General features: G+C 41.6%; 1 protein-coding gene across 2 annotated transcripts in view; it reads left to right on the top strand.

Moving 5' to 3' along the window:
* The window catches only part of LOC117556863 (coiled-coil domain-containing protein 148-like), a 34,608-nt gene that overhangs the window by 10,692 nt on the left and 364 nt on the right, over nucleotides 1-23,552 (top strand). For both annotated transcript variants that reach the window (XM_034232427.1, XM_034232428.1), the window contains exons 9-14: nucleotides 102-240; nucleotides 4,107-4,313; nucleotides 19,694-19,834; nucleotides 20,977-21,095; nucleotides 22,033-22,150; nucleotides 22,900-23,034. In XM_034232427.1, the coding sequence (XP_034088318.1) occupies nucleotides 102-240; nucleotides 4,107-4,313; nucleotides 19,694-19,834; nucleotides 20,977-21,095; nucleotides 22,033-22,150; nucleotides 22,900-23,034 (859 nt within the window). The remainder of the gene's footprint in view (nucleotides 1-101; nucleotides 241-4,106; nucleotides 4,314-19,693; nucleotides 19,835-20,976; nucleotides 21,096-22,032; nucleotides 22,151-22,899; nucleotides 23,035-23,552) is intronic.

The raw sequence follows: 23,552 nt of genomic DNA, 5'->3' as shown, positions 1-23,552 counted from the left end.
ATATGAGCAGTATGCAATTAATCAGTATACCATTTGGAATTCAAGTCAGGTGTAAATGTTGCTTTATGATCCTGTCTTCTCTTGGTTGGAATCTGTTTCAGGTTCTGTGGCTGGTGTGCAGATGACCACCAACGCTTCCTGTTCACTCTGTCTCAGTACACTCAGGACCAATCAAACCACAGAGCTCTCTACATGGACCTGCTGCAAAGACTGTTCCTGGAGAAAACTAAACAAGAGCTGGTCAGTACTAAATATGTTAAAGAAAGAGTATTTATTTGCATATTATTTAGTTTAACTAAAACCCAATGCGTGTTATATTGTACACATACAAATATGCATAAACTCACCAGTCACCTGAACATACACAAATACATATAGAAAATATCAAAGATAGATACTGACAGTGGTCATACAGTAAGTACCCGAAACTTGATTTAAGTCAAATCTGTTTGCATCTTGCAATTTATTTATCTATATATCATATTCAATTTACGTGTTTATAGACTCTTCTTGCACTATTTCTATTGTATGTGTATTAACTTACACATCTTACAACATTCTCTTGCACTATTTTATTTCTACTCTGTTATTCCTTTCACTATTTGTATTGTTTTTATTTTATGTGATGTCCTATACAGTATATTCATGTTCCATTGTTGGAGGAGCCTGGGACTTAAGTTGTTCATTGCCATATCTACACTGTAGCTACTGTGCACATGACAATAAAGCCTTGAATCTTGGGTAGTACAACCACAGAGTACAAGTACAAATAGGGCTGCATTAGCGAATAAGAAATAATGAAAATCGGTTATGGGACGTTTTCCTCAAAGAAATCCATGTTTTTAAGGGGATTTCTGTTCACACTCTCACCGATACATGTACACCTTGAAGCTGATCAACCACAGTCTGATCTGCTGCCCACTGAGGTTATCTGAATTGATCCTGTTTGGTCAATCTGGGCTACTACTGTCCCCTGCCCTTTTTTATTTCTTTCTCCCTGACTGTACTGCACACAAAACATCACATACATGCCAAACGAGGTTGCTGGACACTAACGTGCACTGTAAACTGATGCACTTCCACACACACCTCTCCCCAGTCTGAATCCCCCCTGCAGTGTGAGTCCCATGCTCCCTGATCAATATAGCTCAGGAGCCAGCGCTGAGCAGAGACACACAGATCCGTCTGGACAATGAGCCGCTCAGCACGCTGCAGGATGTGCCATGTCACCCACTGTGGACACCTCGCTCACGCCACCAGCTAGCATCGCCATGACAACCGCCAGCCGCGCTCTCCTACCTCACGCCCACCCAGAGACCTGTCCTCGTATTAGTTCCAGCTGGGTGCCGCATTTAGAGCTGTTCAGCCTTTAGGGGGTTCGCCAGAAGGAGAGATGTGTTTCTCAACTGTCTTTATCACACTTTTCACTTCCTCAGAAAACAGCAAGACTTGATGGGCTCCGCCTAATTCAGATACCATAATTACATTGGTTTGAATGCGGTTGGTAATCAGTGGTATAGATATAGAGTTGCTGAAATGAAACCCCACTGATTAAGAAACATTTTGGATTTTTTGTGTAGGCTTTCTTGGCATTTTCTATATTTGACATGGATTCGTATCCAGTAAACATAAACTTAAAGGATGACCCCCTAGTTAAAGTTGTCTCTGCACCTACATTTTTGGCTCTATTACAAAATAAATATCCTGTTTGTTCAGCAGCATACTGCTTGGACAGATATTTCCCTCTTGTATGTTGTGTATTGTATTTCTATGAAGTCTGTTAGCAATTCTTATGTTGCTTTCTCACCTCAGAGCATTGCAGACGGCTCCTTCTTTAGCCATTCTTTTTTTTTCTCACCTTTTTCCTTTTGCATGCAATCATTTCAGGGTGATGATAGCATCATGTTCTGCTGCTTCTTTGTCATCTTTAATTATAGTGCAAGATACAAAAGCTTGTATTTGTATAGCTAGAAAGCAGGTGTGATACATTACCACAGTTATAAGGGTTTGTGCAGTGTAACAGTTTAATAGCCTCGGTGAGAAATTAGCTCCCATATTGAATTGCTTGCAGTATCATCTCATTTGAAAAACCTCACATTTTAAGAGGGTAAAATTGAGAAGAATAGTCGTAGAAAGAACATTTTGGTAGAAGTTTCCTTCTTTGACACAATATATTTTTTGTGAGAGTGTGATTTCACTTTCTCTGTGTGATCTTGCAGAGACATTACCAAAGGCAAATAGAGCAGAATCAGCGGGTATAGACAGATTAGTGACATTTAATTACTTTTCTGTCTTAATCCCAAAACATTAGGATTATGTCAGTGTTCCTAACTTGAATCCTAGAACATATCACTATCTCAACATAGAGCCTTTTTCATTTGTATGTTGAAGTTTGAGGCCATGTTTTCTGTGTTTTTGTTTTGCTGACCCAAAGTTAAACTAGTCTTTCAGTTTAACATCAGACGGAGGCACTCCTGCTAGTTTAGTGAAGACATCTTCCTCTACTGGATGGGACTTTTTATTGTATCTTATCATTTACTTCTTGATGTTCTTTCATCAAAATTAGAGGCCATTTTATAGTAATGCCCTCATGATACGGCAATAGTGGAAACATTTCCTACCTCTTACCTTTTCTGAATTAATCCAGGTATAGCCAGTTGTATCTTTCCTCCTTACTAGTATGGCTCAGTCCTTGAGGTATTCCGCAATCTGCAGAGGGAATTTGAATGCAGCACCTAAACTAAATGTCGTGCCACTTTAAATGTGCACTGCAGACACAGTGCGGTGGATGCTTCAACGCACCTACTGTGTCTGATGTGTTGGCTAAAGTGCATGCAAGCCCATATGTGTGAACAACACACATTGCAATCATGTGCACACACACACACTGTGAACACGCTCATTCACAAAAACACGAGGAAGACGAGGGTAGTGAAGGAGAGGACAGGAGAAAATGAGAACCAAGGGTGGATCTTCCTAAAGTTTTAAAGTTGCGCATTAATAAACAGGATTTGCTCGGCTGCCTCTGGCACTTCTGTTCCGTTGGCAGATCTGTCAGCTCACTCATTCTCAATAAAACCAGTGAGCCGTCTAATGCCTTCCCACCGTCAGTTAGCCGCTATTAGCCCATAGATGAATATCATTCCCTCTGTTCCAATGAAGCAGCCAAGTGATGCAGCCTCTGTGAGCGCTGACACAATGATGAATAGCTACAGGCAGCCCTCACACAGAAAGGAACTGTTTCCCTTCAGGACATTTCACAGCCACAGAGAGGGGGGCATTTGATACACCAGCAGAGCCAGATCTGACAGATCTGTTCCCCCTGCTGCCCCGCTGCCATTGTTAAAGACAGTACATCATGTGGGGCTGTTTGTGGAATTCTGATTGTTTGTCATTAATGTCTTACAACACATTGTATAATTCAGCAGTGTTTCACTTTGGGGTCATTACCTTCATCTTGATTTTCTACCAATTTTGTCTTTGATTTTCGTTCAAAGTTTATATGAAGAACCAGTTGAGGAGAAAGTATTTAGATCCTTGATTTTAGGTAAATGTAGTAATGCCTCATTGTTAAAATAATCAGTTACAAGTAAAAGTCCTACATTAAAAAGGTTATTCAAGGTAAAACTAGCTAAGTATGAATAGCAAAATGTAGTAAAAGTAATACATTATTTAATAAAAGTATCGTATGCAGAGAAATGCAAAAAGAAAACACCAAAAAACCCAAAATTAAAATAAAAAAAGATTAATCTGCAAAAGCAGTTTTTGTAATAACTGTGGGCTAGTTTAGTTAAATGAAAACACACCATATTTTATATACGTTTGTGTTTTTCATGCAAAGATTGTTATCTGTAAATTAACTAACTTAAGCTGTCAGATAAATATAGTAAAGTAAAAAGTAAAATATTTACATTTAAATTGTAGTGGAGTAGAAGTATAAAGTTGGCATTTATATAAAATACACATGTAATGTACCTCAAAGTCAAAGTAACTCAAATGTTGCATGCAAGTCCAAAACGTTGTTACATTACACCACTGTGAAGACATTTAGTAATGATACAGTGCAATAATAAACACTTCCTTCTCTGTGCATGTGGTTCCTCCAGATGGAGCATGAGCGTGTGTGGGACTGGCAGCGCTTGACCCAGGGTCAGCTGAGGGTGGTGACCCAGCAGTGTGAGCGGGATCAGGAGGAGCTGCTGGCCAGAGCCCTGGTCACCCTGCAGGAGGCGAGGCATGCCCACCAGGAGGAGCTGAAGCTCCACAGAGGCCGCCAGCACCAGCAGGACATCTGCTCGCAGCTCAGAGAGAAGGTTAGTGGCACACCTTCACACCAGTAGCCGTCACATCTCAGGAACATTTCTGACTTTATGAGGCAGCACATTTTTATGTTGGTGATAATGCTACAGCCCCATGCCTCCAACCAGTATGGTCTCCCTTTAGGAAGTGGATGTATACGTTGAATCTCATACTTCTGCAGCTTACCCAGTATGAGCTCTCTGTGGTTTACTGCTTATTTATAAGGCGCACTCTCACATTAGAGGACGTTATTCAGTCGGTTTTCAATATAAGTTAGCATGACATCATTTCCCAGCTATCACACATGTAGATGTGTTAGTTGTGTGGGACCAGACAGGCAGCAGTGTCTGGCTGTCTGCTTGTGTACAGTATACATGCTGACGAGGCTGCATATTACGCCAGGCTGCCTGACAGCATCTCTCGCTTTAGCTGCCACTTGGGATGGGCTGTGAATGCAAACAAGCTAATAAGGATGGTCTCGCAAACATGATGTTGCTGTCTCTGAGGGGCACTCGTTCACATTCGCACAACAAACAAGTTACTCATGGGAACAAATCTGTGTGTTGTTGATGCAGTGTTGTACAAATTGAATTTGCTTTGTATGTCAGTTTTCGGGGGGAAAAACTGGTGCTGATGTCCTTTGGCTGATTAGATAACAAGAGTCTGATGTACTGAGGTAGGGTTTGTGTGGGCCATCAAACAGTCTGTCCAATAACAGGGCACATCACTAAACAGAAGGCCATGCCCTGCTTTAGTTTGACAATGTTTGCAGGAACAAGGTCCTAGGCATTCCACGCTGCAACCTGTGGGCTTTCATGTGCTTTGCATCAATTAGTAGTCTTTCTAATCCCAGTGTTTTTCAACCAAACTCTCCTAAATTCAGATCTATTGTGTGGGCATGAAATTGTACTCTGCAGTAATGCCAGCCTGTAACAGGAATGCATCCACGCATGGCACTCTTATTGTAAAGAACATGTATGGGAGGTCCAGAGATGCCAATGTCTACGATTTGGCCGTAGCAACTACGATTTTTAACCTAAACTACGCTTCTACGATTTTTCAATGTTTTGCTACGATTTTTTTACACAAAATATTATGTCTGAGAAAATAAAGTGGCGCCACCTATCGAATGCATTTGAACGAACATCTTTGATCCCGAAAGTCCGGGTTTCACTTCCGGCGCCCCATGCGATTAACCCGTAGCATTCATATAGCTATAGTAAGCTTAATGATACCGGATCCGGATATCCGTGTTTAATGAGACTAAACCCCGGACAGGCAGGCGCGGGTGAATAGAACACGATCGAGTCGATGAGTGTCACGAGAATCTTATAAAATCGGTTTAAATCCGCGAAAAATTGTCCCCAATGCGATGGCAGCACCACCCGCTAAAAAGCAGATGACTAACGACCAACGATTTCTGCCAGAATACTCTGTTGTGTGGCCTGTGATTCATAGGTCAAAACTCGACGAGTTTCATGCGTACTGCACGCTGTGTAGCTGCGATGTCAGCATTCGACATGGCGGGAAGAGTGATGTCGAGCGACATACAAAAACGTTGAGATTGTATATAAACATTGAGATTGTATATAAACATGCACTTTAACCAGTGCCATAGATTAGTACTAGGATATTCATGTATATATAGTTGAGTGTGATGTGGTAGTAACATAGTTATTGATGTGCAAGGAGTCGAAAAATGCCATCAAGAAATAAGATCCAGGTAGTTTAATCTTATTTTCCTTTTTTTTAGGTTAACTTAAGGGAATGATAGCACATATATATAGCTGAGTCATTGCATTAAGATTATGGATGAACATGTGTTGGGGTGGGGGCAATGTTGGGTACACTATATCTGACCTACATAAAAGAATACTTCACACTGGATCTTAGTAGATGCTTCCTAGCATCTACTAAGTTCCAGTGTGAAGTATTCTTTTATGTAGGTCAGATATATGGGAAATGGTCTCCTTGAATAACTTTACTATGAGTACACTTAAACTTAAAGTAATATCAGTTGTACATATATATTATATTGCATGTTTGTGAGCAATTTATTACTATGGATTATGATATGACTGATCAACATGAAGAAAATAGAAACTGAAGCTCTATGGTTGGTTTAATAAAATGACAAAGGTTGCAGTGCTCACTCTCTATTTATTGTGTTCATTTAATGTTTATATAATTAGCTGCATTGTTTTCAATAGCATTTAAGGAAACATTGGATAGATAAACATTAAAATAGGTCAGGGATCCCGGATGAATTTTTTTTGCATCTGTCCACTATTTCACCAAAAGGTTCTGCTTGAAAACAACACCTGATGAGAAATAATAGCAGCTCACAGAGCCCCTGAGAGCCTTTAATATAAAAAAAAATCTCGGGGGCTTACAGCGCCCCCCGAACCCCCAGCTGGTTCTTTGCTCGCTTCGCTCGCAAATGCTACTCTTTTTACATATTCAATGTTGGCATCTCTGGAGGTCCAGTCCTTATGTTGTGAACTCCAAAACCAACTATTGCAGCGATGTTTTCAGAGTTCCCCATGTCGGGAATAGGTGTATGTGTTCCCACCTAAACTACTTTCCTTGTGCATTCGTTGATTTTCTCCTGCATTTTATTTCCCCATTTAGAATGACTATAGTCTTTTATTTTAGTGCTTCATTTCCTTTTTCCGGCAAGGTAATCAAATCTCTTTATTTCACAAACTGCACTTGTAAACACAAATATTTGGAGTTAGGACCGACATCACGGATTTGAATGTCAGGCGTCATCTGACATTCAAATCACTCTCTCTCTTGGAAGACAGTTTCATAACAGGTTGACAGATGATGTTTTTATCATACTGTATGAATGCTTCCTGTCTCATCTTCAAGGAGAAAGTTGCCGCACTAAAGTACGTGCAATCTTAAGGCGTAACAGAACATTATTATGTAGCGGTATTATAAAGGCTCAAAGGAGAAGAGTGTGAAGGGCATGTTACTCAGCTTTATAGTCTCTATAATTAAAATGTATTGGTGGAGAAAAACAATGGCAGTTCTTTCTGATAAATATACTTTAACTGGAGTTCATGTGCTCCTACATTTTCTAAAAATCAACAACTTGGAGATTTGTTTGCTTTGACATAATAACACATGTTGGACAGGTCGTTTTAGTCAGCCTTCACTGCCATAGACAACTGCTATAAGTAAAGAAGCAAATTCAAGGACAAAGATCACTTCAAATGTTTTGTCAGAATGAAGCCATTTGCCACGACTGCAGCGACTTGTGTTGGGAAGAAAAGACATGTCAGGTTTTTAAAATGATGTAATATGCTATTCAAGACATCAGTAAGTACCATCAAGCTCCACTTTTACTTTATTCTTCAGAATAACAGCAGGCTTTGACTTTCAGTATAAGTAGATCTGAAGCAGAACAAACTACACGCCTCTGACTCTGGCAAACACATTTCGGAGTTGGCTCTCTGAGGCAACGAGAAAAACAAATTCACGCTGACATTATCACTCCATGACTTCTCCACATACACATTTTGTTTTGTTTATGCAGTGCATGTGCACATATCCAAGTTTGTGTGGAGGCTCAGACGGACGCCGGTTTCCATCCAATCTATCTTTCCACTGCCTTGATCATCCCGGCACAGCGGCGCAGCAGCGAGGGAAGATGGATTCTCCCCCTGTTGCATCTGCTTCTTTAACGTTTTGTTGCCTGCAGCTGCTCCCCCTGACCCAAGCAACCCCCCCGACTCCACCATGAGTCACACACCCCCCCCCCCCCCCCCCCCCCCCCTTGACATCAGCTCCCTTTCTAACTGATATTCCTATTAGATATCCCAAAGCGTGCTGTAAATGATATTACATTACATTACATTGCATTTAGCTGACGCTTTTATCCAAAGCGACTTACAATAAGTACATTCGACCAGGAAGACACAACCTTGAAGAAAACAGAATCATATAAGTACATCAGGTTTCATAGAGCCAAACATTTCAAGTGCTACTCAACTGGCTTTAGATAAGCCAGTCCTTTATTAGTATAAAAGTGCTTCGTTAATAGTTCTATCGCTCGAAGTGGAGTCGAAAGAGATGAGTTTTCAGTTTGCGCCGGAAGATGTGCAAGCTATCTGCCGTCCTGATGTCAATGGGGAGCTCATTCCACCATCCTGGAGCCAGGACAGCAAACCCACGTGTTTTCGACGATGGGAACTTGGGTCCCCCTCGCAGCGAGGGTGCAGCGAGGCGTTTGGCTGATGCAGAGCGTAGTGCACGCGCTGGGGTGTACGGTTTAACCATGTCCTGGATGTACGAAGGGCCAGATCCATTCGCAGCATGGTAAGCAAGTACCAGTGTCTTGAAGTGGATTCTAGCAGTTACCGGAAGCCAGTGAAGGGAGCGGAGGAGCGGAGTGGTGTGGGAAAATGTAGGAAGGTTGAAGACCAGACGAGCCGCTGCATTCTGGATGAGTTGCAGAGGTCGAATGGCACATGCAGGTAGACCAGCCAGGAGGGAGTTGCAGTAGTCTAGGCGTGAGATGACGAGAGCCTGGACCAGAACCTGAGTCGCTCTCTGTGTCAGCTGGGGACGTATCTTCCTGATGTTGTAAAGCGTGTATCTGCAGCAACGGGTTTGTAGCAGCGATGTTTGCAGTGAAGGACAGGTTGTTATCTAGGGTCACACCCAGATTCCTTGCAGTCTGAGTCGGGGAAACAACTGAGGTGCCGATGTTGATTGTTTGGTCAAGAGTGGGACATTCTTTTCCCGGAAGGAAGAGCAGCTCAGTCTTGTCAAGGTTGAGCTTGAGGTGATGAGCAGACATCCACTGAGAGATGTCAGCTAGACAAGCAGAGATGCGTGCGACGACCTGGGTCTCTGAGCGGGGAAAGGACAGAATTAATTGGGTGTCGTCAGCGTAGCAGTGGTAAGAAAAACCATGCGGGATAATGACTGATCCGAGCGAGTTTGTGTACAGGGAGAAGAGGAGGGGACCAAGAACAGAGCCCTGAGGGACCCCTGTAGTTAATTGACAAGGGTCGGACTCAGACCCTCTCCAAGTCACCCTGTAGGTACGGTCTTTCAGGTATGAGGTGAGGAGGGAAAGTGCAGAGCCTGAAACTCCAAGTTTTTGGAGAGTGCGAAGGAGGATCTGATGATTCACCGTGTCGAATGCAGCAGACAGGTCCAACAGGATGATGACAGAGGAGAGGGATGCAGTTTTGGCAGTGTGCAGTTCCTCCGTGACAGCAATGAGAGCAGTTTCTGTGGAGTGACCTGCCTTGAAACCAGACTGGTGCGGATCCAGAAGGTTGTTCTGATTGAGATAACAGGAGAGTTGTTTAAAGACAGCGCGTTCAAGTAATTTAGACAGGAACGGGAGGAGAGAGACAGGCCTGTAGTTTATAACATCAGACGGGTTGAGAGTGGGTTTCTTTAGGAGAGGGTTTACTCTTGCCTCCTTGAGACTGTTTGGAAAGTGACCAGAAGTTAGAGAAGTGTTGATGAAATGGGTGAGAAACGGTAGAATATCAGGAGCGATAGTCTGAAGGAGGTTTGAAGGGATAGGGTCCAGAGGACAGGTGGTAGGGTGGGCAGAGGTAATGAGGGTAAGAACCTCACTTGGAGAGAGAGGGGAAAAGGAGGTTAGTGTGTTGGTGGAAGGAGGGTCTGGTGACCCAGCGGTGAGTAAAGGTGAGTCAGAAAAAGAAGAGCGAATATCATCAACCTTTTTTTCAAAGTGGGTAACAAAGTCGCTTGACAGAAGTGAGGAGGGGGGAGGGGCTTTTGGAGGGTCCAAGAGGGTGGAGAAGATGGAAAATAGTTTTTTAGGATTGGAATAGGAAGATTGGATCTTATCTTGAAAGAAAGTGCTTTTTGCCTGAGAGATCGAAGCACAGAAAGAGGAGAGGAGAGCCTGATAGGTTAGGAGGTCGTCACGGTGTTTGAATTTCCACCGTTTCCGCTCTGCTGCCCTAAGGACGGTTCTATTAGCACGCAGTGCATCATTTAGCCAGGGAGCAGGAGGGGACTGACGAGCCTGCCGAGATGTGAGAGGACAGAGAGAGTCCAGAGTGGATGAGAGAGTAGAGAGGAGCAGAGCAGAGTTTGGAGGCAGGAGTTGGAACGAGTCAGAGGAAGGGAGGGCTGAGAGCACCGACGAGGCAAAGGTAGAGGGGGAGAGGGAGCGAAGGTTACGGCGGACAAGTGCAGGATGAGAAGAGATTAGTTTGTTATGTTTGGAAAGGGGTAGAGAGAATGAAATGAAGAAGTGATCGGATGTGTGGAGCGGGTTTACAGAGAGGTTAGAAGTAGCGCAGTTCCTTGAGAATATGAGATCAAGGACATTGCCAGCTTTATGAGTCGGTGGGGACGGAGACAGTGAGAAAGCAAAGGCGGTTAACAGAGATGTTAGTTCGTCTATCTTCCCTGTCTGGAGGTTGAAGTCTCCGAGAAGTACAGCGGGAGGGCCAGTTTCAGGGATGTGTGAGAGGAGATTATCTAATTCCTCCAAGAAGTCCCCCATGGCGCCTGGTGGACGGTAGAGAACAACAATGGTTAACTGTATAGGATGGGTTACTGTGACGGCATGGAATTCAAAGGTGGAAGGAGTGAAGTTAGGTAGTTTTAAGAGGGAAAAGCTCCATTTGGGAGAGAGCAGGAGACCAGTGCCACCTCCTCTGCCAGTTGGTCTGGGTGTATGGGAGAAAGAATATGCAGTGGAGAGAGCTGCTGGGGTGGATGTGTTGGATGGAGTAATCCAGGTCTCAGTCAGAGCAAGGAAATCCAGAGACTGCAGGGAGGCGTAGCCAGAGATGAAGTCAGCCTTAGGAACAGCTGACTGGCAATTCCACAGGCCACCTGAAACTAGATGTTGGATCTCAGTGGAGCATGTGGGATAGACGAGAGCAGGCCGGTTATATCGATTACGAGATACACGGGGCCAGTGATAATTGCGAGAAGACACATGAACAGGAATGGAGAAAATACACATGATTATAGCATGAGGGGCTAAGCAACCAAATAAAATAAAACACCAGCGATACTTAGCTCAATCAAAGTAGGATTTGCCTCCTCTTTGCCTCCCTCGTGACTCCCGCAGGACTCTAATGTCTTTGCCAGTCTTACTCCCGCAGGACTCTAATGTCTTTGCCAGTCTTAGCCTGTCTGACGCTGAAGCTGACGCTCCAGGAAAGTGCTACCTAAAATGGACACCTGATTGCTGAGTTCTCACAGCTGTGGGGCAACGTCCCTTTAATTAGTTAACTCTGCAGCTGGTGGCCCTCAAAAGGAAATCTAGACTGGCTTCCTCCTGATATGTTATTGTCTTTTAAGTCAATTACATTAAACCCTAAGTTATAAAGTTATGAGTTTAACCCTTAATACAGTTACACCTACTCAATAAAGCTCTTAGTATTCTACAAATGTTTAAATCAAAGTTAACCCTAGCAGTCAGTTAGTTCACTTTTAAGGTTTCAGTCAAATGACTTGTCCCAAGTTTCTGCCTGACAGATACTGTAGCGGTTTTGAGTTTTGAAATCACAATTCCAGTCAGATCAACTACAGAGCATTGATACAGAGTACACACACTGAAACAGAGAAGTCTAAAAACACAATGTTACTCACACAATTCTAGAAGTCTCCAGTAGCTTTCTTGTCAAAATTGAGTTGCACACTGGCAGGTCAGTGGTTAGGATGAGATTTAAATACAGTTTATGTTGGGGGAGTGGCCTTAGATCACAGCTGATGGGTCTCAATCGAGACTGGCTTCCTCCTGATTTGTTATTGTCTTTTAAGTCAATTACATTAAACCCTAAGTTATAAAGTTATGAGTTTAACCCTTAATACAGTTACACCTACTCAATAAAGCTCTTAGTATTCTACAAATGTTTAAATCAAAGTTAACCCTAGCAGTCAGTTAGTTCACTTTTAAGGTTTCAGTCAAATGACTTGTCCCAAGTTTCTGCCTGACAGATACTGTAGCGGTTTTGAGTTTTGAAATCACAATTCCAGTCAGATCAACTACAGAGCATTGATACAGAGTACACACACTGAAACAGAGAAGTCTAAAAACACAATGTTACTCACACAATTCTAGAAGTCTCCAGTAGCTTTCTTGTCAAAATCGAGTTGCACACTGGCAGGTCAGTGGTTAGGATGAGATTTAAATACAGTTTATGTTGGGGGAGTGGCCTTAGATCACAGCTGATGGGTCTCAATCGAGACTGGCTTCCTCCTGATTTGTTATTGTCTTTTAAGTCAATTACATTAAACCCTAAGTTATAAAGTTATGAGTTTAACCCTTAATACAGTTACACCTACTCAATAAAGCTCTTAGTATTCTACAAATGTTTAAATCAAAGTTAACCCTAGCAGTCAGTTAGTTCACTTTTAAGGTTTCAGTCAAATGACTTGTCCCAAGTTTCTGCCTGACAGATACTGTAGCGGTTTTGAGTTTTGAAATCACAATTCCAGTCAGATCAACTACAGAGCATTGATACAGAGTACACACACTGAAACAGAGAAGTCTAAAAACACAATGTTACTCACACAATTCTAGAAGTCTCCAGTAGCTTTCTTGTCAAAATCGAGTTGCACACTGATTTGTCATATGATTTCTCAGTAGGCTGGTGCAATAGAGCTAGCAGGCCACCTGTAATTCTATCAACATTTATATGTTATGGAATTGTCACCATGATGATCCATTATTCAAAAGCAGGTCATCCTCAGAGGTTTGCTTTTCTGCATACTGTTTTTGTACCCCATGGGTTACCTGCCAGGAGTGAAGCTTAACTCAAATCAACAACAAATAAAAGGAAGAGGAAAATAAACAACCAAATGGGCTTGCAAATTAGTGAGATCTTAGTGGAAACCAGTATGCTGCCCACCTGAGTCATAATTCAATTGCACAACAACACAATCACAGCACCTGTTGTGATTTAGAGTTTGTGAAGTTTTAACAAGAGTTAACATTATTATCTGATCTAGCTATGGATGAACAGTTTTGAAAAAGTTAGCTCACAATAATATATAAAGAGTATACATGCTAAAAGTATTGAAAAACCATTGAAATATAAAGAAGAAAAAAATAATAATCTAGTTAAAGGTAGGGTATGTAAATTTGAGAAACCGGCTCGAGATCGCTAGAATTTGAAAATACACGACCGGACAAAATCTGCCACTTCCTTACAGAGCCCCTCCTCCAACACACACGAACGCGCACATGACTAATGAGGGCACGAGATAGGTTTGTGCACAGATGGAAGGCTGACAGGCAGGTAGGCCATCCAGTTACTTTAGCCGGGCCGGCTAAAATGATTGGTCGTGCTTTTTACAGTACTACGGCTTCCACAGATGACATTTTTTTTATGGATTTTTTGTCAAAGCATTTAATGTATTCATTGCTATCAGGATGTCAAGAGCATTCCATGGAATATAACAACAAGTGTATCTCGAGTCGAGCCTGTTTCTCAAACGTGCCTACCCCACCTTTAACTTGAGTTGATTTTCAAACCGTAAGCTAAATTAAATAGAAAAGAGTTAGCATTTGTTTACAATGTTTATAATCCATTCACACATTGTGTTGCCACTGAAGGGCTGAGAGAGCAGTGTTAGACAAAAAAAATTAGCAGTGTTAGACAAAAAAATAGTGTTTGGAGCCACTTGTTTAGACACATTTCTACTATATAAGGAATACATGAATTGATCTAATATAAACGCCTCTTGCGACAGCTTCTCTTAAGCAGTTTAAGCTACACAATTTTTTTAACAGATTACGATGATAATGGTGTGCTGTGATCGTACTTATCGGTTAGGGTAGTAAATTGCCGACTTGTTATATTTTGTTGCTGTGATTTTGTAAAGAAACCCCCTCCATCACGTCTCATCTTCTCTGAGCCTCCGTGGTCTCAGATGAGAGAATATATTGGATGGTTTTTGATCAGTTACGGTCTGATTCTGACCTTGTGAAAGGGAGCGCTGCCAGCTCTACTCTGAGAGACATGTGGAAGGAGGAAATGCAGGGTTTAATTTGATTTCAGAGGGAGCTTGTAGCCGTCTGTTTTGGAAAGGGCAGGGCTGTCACACGGGCCACAGATTGTTCTTGACAATCACATATTGGCTATGCAAAGATGGCTGGCTGGATTCATGCTTGTGGACACAGACGCCATTAGTCATTTAAAAGCAGATATTCCAGTCCACGTGTGATGAACAGCATGTGTATTGTGAAAGCAGTGGTTGAAAGTAACGATGTACCTTGACTAAAGTTACGATTTTGAGGTATTTACTTGAGTATTTCCATTTGACGCTACTTTATACTCCTTCTCCACAAAATGTTTGAGGCAAATATTGTCCATTTTACTTCACATTTATTTGACAATTTAAGCCAATAGTAACTATGCAGGTTTATATCATTAATAACAAATATAAATCAACAAATATATTTTGATGTACTATTAAGAATTCAAGATACATTGCAGTATGAAAAGTCATTAAAGTAAGCTCCACCTTTGCTAGCTTTACAATTAAAAATGATGAACACATTGTAATTATAATCCAGTGATCTAATATATATTTTCCCGAAAATGGCCATCTGCCTGAGCATGTTTAGTTTTGGTACTTTAAGTATATTTGTAAGCTTATACTTTTGTGCTTTTACTTAAGTACAATTTTGAATGCAGGACTTTTAGTTGTAAAAGAGTTTTTCTAAAATGCGGTATTCCTGCATTTTCTTGAGTAAAATATCTGAGTACTTCTTCCACAACTGGTAAAAAGTCAAATTACATGAATGATTAATATAGAAACAATTCATGCGAGAGATTTTCAGTCCAATTTATCACTGACAGGCAGACCCTTCTTCTCAAATCATCACGTGTTTGTTCTGCACTCTTCTGGCTGCTGTAATTAGCTGGCATTGTTCTCTGGTTACTGTTCATTCAAGCCTTTTATTTTGTCCTTGCTTTCATTCTGCCTCCCACTTACATCTTACTCCCAGGTATCTTTGATGAGTGATTGTGTTGTCCACATTAGTAAATAAAGCCTGGCGGGATGGCAGATTGTTGCAACATGCTCAGGTGGGAGAGGGATGAGTCGCCCAGCAGGAGCAGTGACACAACAATCGAAAGCAGAACGATTTTCACAAGATGGGAGGTTTTCTGTTATGCCAATATCTCATTTCTCATTTCCTGCCTTGCTCTCAATTGCATTTTGCTATATGAAAGCACTGTTACAGTCTCATTAATGCACACTGTCGTCTCAAAGTTCGGAATGACCGGATTGATCAATAAATGTTTCAACATAGTTAAAAACTGTATAACGCAGATAAAACATTTATTTTACATTTTGAATAGTTTTAGCCCTAGAATATTAATAATGAAATGATTAAAAACACAGTTCATTCGATGTCCTGTCACATTGTGGAGGGAACTGTTGTGGCCACTTTGAATTTGCTTTTCAGTCCAAAAAAAGTGACCCTTGATCATTATGGACCCACAACAGTGCAGTTTGCTTTACATGTTTTGAAACCCAGGCTTTTTCTGGTATTAATGAATATTTAAAATGTGACTTTTCAGTACATAGTATATTCAGCTGGTTTTGCTTGATCCAATTCCATAAGAGCCACCTTGAGAAATGTGATTGTGATTTTTTTTAAAGAAACAACAGTCCTCTTTATTCCAGTTTGTCAAAGGCATTATTTATTTTCATGTTTTTTCCTACTTTGAAAAGTCCATTCAAGAATATTGAGTAGTCCTCTCAGCCAGCTGACTGCACCAAATCAATCTTTTGTAGTAGGGGATTCCAAACGTGTGCCCTCAATCAATCAATCAATCAAGGTTTATTTATATAGCCCAATAACACAAATGTTACATTTGTCTCAGTGGACTTTACAGTTTGTACAGAATATGAATACGGCACCCTCTGTCCTTGGACCCTCAAATTTGAGGTAAAACTTTTAAAGAAACCGCAAAATTAATTTGAAAAAAATTAAGAAACCTTGGACAGAGCAACAGAGGAGGAATCCCTCTCCCGACTCAGGGTCCACGACTCAGGGTCCACGACTCAGGGTCCACGACTCAGGGTCCACGACTCAGGATCCACGACTCAGGGTCCACGACTCAGGATCCACGACTCAGGGTCCACGACTCAGGGTCCACGACTCAGGGTCCACGACTCAGGGTCCACGACTCAGGATCCACGACTCAGGACCACAGCAACAGTCACGACTGGTGATCCCCTCCCTGCAGTAATCAGTGTATTCTCTCTGCACTGTGTTAGCAGATTTCCTGTCACTGAGTGTTCGTGACTAACAAGTTACCGCTCATCATCTGGTGGTCGAGTGGACACAATAGATTCTCAGTATTTGAGACAGTGCGTGGGCGAGTGTTTCAGCGGACAGCTCTGAGCAGTTAATTGTTCCGATGTGTATCATTTTCCTTCCACCAACCCCATTTCATATGGTGGCAGTTATGCAAATATAAAGGTAGATGCATAGTTTGTCATCTCTTAATTTAAACTATTTTCTTGCCACATTCAATTTCTCTCATGTGTCATAATTGTCACTGTTGGAGTCTTGCTGTTCGAATACATCCTTCATTTTCTCCAGTTTGCTGCTCTGACTCACAGCAATAATATTGTTTCAAGATTAGCATGAGTTCATGTGTGTCACTCGCCTGATGTTTGTCATTAAATGAGCAGCAATGGAAAGTTACAATGATGGCAGCTGCAACGCCCCCTGACAGAAGACATGTACAGTTATATTAACAAAGGCGTTGAGCAGGCTGCAGTGTGCAGATAAAAAGGCGATCACTCTTTTGTTATTCTGTCATCTCTGCAGTCGTTTTTGTGCTGCCATGAAAAAGGATGGTATCCCATTTCCCTTTGAATCCGCAGAAAATTAGATTCCAGCAGACTGTTCATAATGATGATTTTATTCTCTTTGTGCGTCCTAAAATGCCTTTTCATCCCTGCCTAAACTAAAATGACATCCATTTAGCCACTGTGGCCCTCACAGTGTTTACAGCGGAAACTTTAAAGATACCTTTCATTGTGTCAGTGGCCTTTGCAATTGAACTTTATACTTTTGCTTTATGAGGCTTTGCAAAACAAAGGTAAAGATAGTGTTATCTGTGGCATCTTAGTGTGTTTGTCTGAAAAAACATGCTTTCCAGACCCACCACCAGGTTGTTTTCACACCCCGTCTCTCAAGGTTCCAAGCATCAAGCACACAGGTGTCTTATCTGGGCCAGGCTGGAGTTTGATAGATGGTTTAATTATGTGCACTTGTTTTTCACTTTTTTTTTTAAAAGAACAAAATAAACCAAAGCAAGTAATTAGATTTTCAGAAGGAGAGGAAGCCAAGCCAATGCTGTATGAAAAAACATATCGGAGCTTTGTGTTACACTCAAGAAACACATTAACATTGCTCATGTCTCACATTTTCATGGTGTATTGTCGGTCGTTTTTCCGTAAATATGTCAATAATTCGCAGTAAATAATTGTAGTTACCTTTTTTATATTGAAATTTGCTATTGAGGATTGTGCATGGGGCAACATTAGTAATTTGGCAACTGTGACCTTTCAAAATTACTAGATCTATATGTAGATCTATGCCATATGGTGGGAGGCGTGTGGTGCAGTGGGTTGTGCGTTGGTGTTTTGATCGGGGTGTCACAGGTTCAAACCCCACTGCAGTCAGCATGTCGTTGTGTCCCGGGGCAAGGCACTTCACCCCAAGTTGCTCCTGTGGGGATTGCCCACAGTATTGAGTATGTAAGTGGCTTTGGATAAAAGTGTCTAACAAGTAACATGTAATGTAATAATATGCCAACACTAACTGGTGAACTTTATATATTAAAACCCAGTTCTAAGGAAAAAAGCCGCAGGACAAAAGGTCAGTGCAGAAAAGTTATGGAATGTGTTACTTATTCGCTTCTCAGGAATGCACTCCTAGTCACGAAGAGTCCATATTGGACTCAGACTAAAGAAGAAGCATATTACATCTCCAGCTTCAACACTGTCAGAGGGAAGTGGATTACAGGCCGGGTTGTTTAAAGTCCTCTCTCTAACACACAGCTGCTGCTTTTTCTCAGGCGGACATCAAGTATGATTGACTTGATGATACCGCCGGTGCTAATGTGTGTGACCATGTTAATTTGCAGTTCATTCCTACAGGGATTCATAAGCTCTCAGCTGATAGATCTGTGAATCTGTCTGCCTGGTGAGAATTCAACACTCCTAATCCCCGGCACGCCAAACAGAGGCTGCTGCAATATCAACCTGTCACTCACTACCCACTAATGTTTGACTGTGTGTGTGTGTGTGTGTGTGGCCTAGCATTACTATACTTGTGGGGACCTACATCTGTTTACACAGTCACGTGTGGGGACTCGCCTCCCTTATGGGGACAAAATGGAGGTCCCCATGAGGGGAATCATTAATTTTAGGGTGAAGACTTGGTTAGGTTTAGGATTAGGGTTAGGGTTAGGCATGTGTTGGTTATGGTTAAGGTTAAGATAAGACTCCAGGAAATGCATGTAAGTCAATGTAATGTCCACTGAAGTGATGTGTGTGTGTGTGTGTGTGTGTGTGTGTGTGTGTGTGTGTGTGTGTGTGTGTGTGTGTGTGTGTGTGTGTGTGTGTGTGTGTGGTGTGTGTGTGTGTGTGTGTGTGTGTGTGTGTGTGTGTGTGTGTGTGGTGTGTGTGTGTGTGTGTGTGTGTGTGTGTGTGTGTGTGTGTGGTGTGTGTGTGTGTGTGTGTGTGTGTGTGTGTGTGTGTGTGTGTGTGTGTGTGTGTGTGTGTGTGTGTGTGTGTGTGTGTGTGTGTGTGTGTGTGTGTGTGTGTGTGTGTGTGGGGCTATATGTTTCAAGATTCAACAACACGCTCTTGGAAGAAAGTTATGTGTCACTCAATGCGTCAGTTACTATATATTGGCAAGCTTTTAGTTTCATCAAACTTAATTGAATAATCATACAAATCCGTGGTCAGAAATGTGCTTTAAAGGCTCTTTGACAATATTACATTGTTGTGTAATACAGTAAACCTCAAAGTTACTGCACAGTATCTTTCCAGTTTTAAAAGTTGGATAAACATCTAGATGACAGTTCTCTTCACTTTCTGTCCTTAATTGCTTCATTTCAACAGCTCGTTCCTTAGGAGTTTGCTATAGGGCTCAAACAACAGACGTTTCTTTCAACATGCATTGATGGCTCCTGAGGTGATGTAAAACCAAGTGTGAAAGGAAGTTCTGACACCTCTTCCAAAATTGATGCCACATGTTGACAGGATGGCAGAGGGGCTCAGCTGGTTGTCTCCATGTGAGTGATGCTTTAAAGACAGCTGTTAGCAGACAGTAACGTGCTTCTTGTTTCCCCCTGGTGTGTATTTGCATGTGTGTGTGTGTGTGTGTGTGTAGCTGCAGCAGTGGCGGGCCCAGCAGGAGGAGGCGGCCAAGCTGGAGGCTGCTATAGCTGCTAGACAACAAGAGGAGGAAGAGGCGAGGCTGAGGAGGGAGCAGGAGAAGGAGGCTGCCGTCAGATCACACCACAAAGAAAAAGTAACACCTTGTCATCTCAATTATATATATCAGGTTTTTACTTTTTGCTGCACCTGCCTAATATCAAAATGTCTGCATATTATTGTGAACAATTGTGGACAAAATGTGGAATTTTTTATTACACATCTGTAAAAAACATCCATTATGATCAAATCAAAAGGAATTAAAACATTTGTGTATAAATTAATTCCATAAATACGCATAGAGAAATAAATATTATTTCAAGATAACAGATGGTATTTCTGATCCTGGGCTTAAAACCTCCATATGCTGTGTGCATAACAACCTTATGCATACACATTTATTGCGAGGAAAAACTAGATAAATATAAATTCATATGCTTATTAATCATGCAGCTATCCTCGTGGATCCCAAGCCCTGTGCACAAGAAGAGCAATGATTATAAATGGTTTTCAAAAGCACCAAATGATATGTAGCAATTCAGCTGATGCTAAAACCTTTGTGTGTGTATGAATGACTTTTCACAGCAAAAGATAGAGCTGAATGCAGACCAAAAAACGTTACGTTAGATACATACAAAATGTGCTGCAATTACCTGGGTACTATAATCATTATCTCCGCTAAGTTTTTAGTTGAGTTTATTGGTTAGTAGTTTGTTTGTTTGTCAGCAAGATTATTGGAACACAACCGGCCATATTTCATAAAACATTACATAGGAAAAGGAACGGATCCGCTGATACAAGTTTTTCTTTTCTTTATTTGAACTGCGTAGGCGAAGATCTGCTCTGCTCTTAGTTTAATTTAGTTATTGTCCTCCCAGGTAAAACAATTCCACAATGTGTGTGTGTGTGTGTTTGTTTGTGTGTCTCTGACTGTTTAATTAACCCTCTCCTCAAGGGCCTGCTTGGAGAGCATGGGCAACCTGAGACATTCTGATTAATGAGAGCATTTAGGCTGCATTGGAATCCATATGATTTAGCACGACAGTCTGCCAGACATTGAAATATCATCTCATTCTTTCTGTTTACACTTATCTGATTCCTGCTCTGTCACAATCAATAGGACATGACAAACCTTAGAGTTTTGGAGCGAGTCGAATTAGTGTGAGTGGGGCTACTGTTCCTGCGGCTGTTGTTAACTTTTTGTCGTTATTCTCTGTAAACTCGTTGTTTTCCCCGCAGGTCAGGCAGTTTTATTTACAGCAGCAGAAGAGGAGGGAGACGCTGGCGCAGAGGGATCAAGAGAGACTCGCTAATCTCAGGAGCCTCATGGAGGAGCAGGCCAGGCGAGATAAAGACAGGTGATTGTTGCAGACTGGGACCTTGAGTTCTCAAAGATTTGCAAAAACAGAAAATGCATGGAATACATTCTTACCCATTACAAATATCGCATGGGACACACTTTTTGGATTATTGGCTTACAACCCCCTACACTCTAAGATATATGTATGTTTTTATTATTAGCAATATCTAGCTTACCTAGCTCTTCTGTAGTAACAGCTATCTTACAGTTATTGACATGAAATACAAAATCAAATGAATTAACTGGTCATAAGGATCACTACTCATGTGGAAGCAGTTGTTTAATGACATCTGTGTCTCCGCGGGAGCCTGTCAAGTCTGAAGAAATGACCATGGAGTTGAAGCATTTAGGGAGACATTTTTGCAGAAATGTAATATTCATTCATGTATTTATTATTGTTTAATCCCATTTCTAACCTAACCTGAAGGCCGACATAGTTGTGCTCTTAAGCGGTTTCATTAAATGGGGAAGGTTGAGGTCAAAGAGTTGTATTGAGGACTCCATATTTACTTCAAAAAGCAACAATAGCTGACACTCTGTTCGTGCTGTTCAATGGTTTATATTCCCGGCAGCCAGAGTGAAACACTGCATTTCAGCCTGGTCTGAGGCTACTCTTGAAAAATATAAGATTCTGTGTTGAAAACATCCTCTTGTGTGTGATTCGCTTAGCATTTCTCTGCAGACACTCACAGACTGACTTTAATACTAGATAATGGTGTTGACATTGTCCGTGAGAGCGCGCAGGAATCATGGAGGGGCTGAGGAAGATATCAAAACACATGATGGGAGAGGAGCTGATCTCTGGAGGCTCCATAAAACCTTCCACAGCCCGGAGGCCTGCTGTGTCAGGAGCGATAAATACTAATGTTGATGGTGGCAGAGGAAAGAGAGCAGCTGTTCAGCTCTGATGCCTACATCCTCTGGGCTCCTTCTAGGGTGCAGTATCGGGCCGAGATGCTGCAGCGGCGCAAGGAGGAGACGGAGGCGCGGGAGCTGGAGCGGCAGAGAGAAGAAGAAGAAAAGCAGAAACGTTTGGAAGTTCTCAGAAACCAGGTGGATTCATTTCTACACTTAGCCCTTTTTAACCACATTGATTTTCTCTGTCCGTTGAAAAACCGTACAAGGGAAGACTTAGACCAGGGGTGTCCAAACTACAGCCCGGGGGCCAAATGCCGCCCGTGAATCGGCCCTCAGCAAATTAAAAAAGTATAATGAAATGTGGCCCACAAATGAAACTTGTGTTTGTCTTATATTGTACTTCTCAAATATATATGGAAACATATATTACACAGTAGTATTCATGAGTTAAGAAGCCAAATGTTTCAAATACATTCAGTCAATTAAAGTTGAAAACAATTTCTAACAAATCTAAGTTGATAAGAAAAAAGCCCAATAACTTATTTACGTAACAAGCTTGAAATAAACCCTTCCTATTTCCTCTTATGATAAGCAATCTGAGGCTCCTGTTTTAAGGAATGAGCTTCCAACAAAATAAATGAAACCCTCTGGAGAGCTGAGATGTAGGCTGTTTGTTTTCTTAAAGTATATTCAAGTAACAAGCATAATTTACCTACATTTGATTTATTTTGCTGACTTATAACTTAACTTATGAGGCAATATACCTCACCTCTAGTGAGTGGCCCAGCCCTTTGTATATTTGTATGTATGTGGCCCTCGGTGAAAAACGTTTGGACACCCCTGACTTAGACTCTTCCCAGTCTGAGTGGTAACAATGAAACATTATGGCAGTAAGAAAAACGGTATGTTTTCAATATATTGAATATTTTTTAAATGTATTTTAGGTTGGGGTGGTGGCAGAGGCAGACCCGGAGAGGATGATGGCAGATACAGAGGCTTGGAGGAGTCGACAGCTGAATGTAAAGGAGTTTGAACTCCAAAGACCTCTCTATATTATACACACGTACACAGACACACAGGTGAGGCATGATAACATCTATTATCACCTTTTAGCTTTAGTTTTTTCACAAAAACTCTACAGCTGCATGGTCGTTATCCCCAAGCTCGCTATTATATATTAAATTACCTAATTGATATCCTATGCTTTACATATTATAAGCCTACATGGCCTTTTCCCCAGTTTCCATGACCATTATCAGCCGTTTACAGGTTTGGTTTAATCTTGGGTTGGACTGTCCCATGACCCATGAAATGCTGAACGATTATGTAAGCTGGTTAGTTGGTCAATCAATGTTTGTCTTCATCTCAGAATGTGTATACACAGCCTTTATCTCAAGGCCACCCGGGCAATCAGTGTATATGTGTGTGTGTTGTTTTGCTTCACCGTTGGAATTTGCTTATTGTGTAACACATGCAATGACTAGACATTATGCAACTCTTCTCTAACTCCCAATCAGTGAGGGATTCGTTTTTTATCTTGTTTGAAGTTGCATAGAAAATCATAAAACAAAGGTGTTTGAGTGGGAAACAGCTGGAT

Source organism: Gymnodraco acuticeps, unplaced genomic scaffold (assembly GCF_902827175.1).
Source record: "Gymnodraco acuticeps unplaced genomic scaffold, fGymAcu1.1, whole genome shotgun sequence".
NCBI lineage: Eukaryota > Metazoa > Chordata > Actinopteri > Perciformes > Bathydraconidae > Gymnodraco > Gymnodraco acuticeps.
Note: the sequence above shows the minus strand (reverse complement) of the source record. Positions and strands in the feature narration are given on the sequence as shown.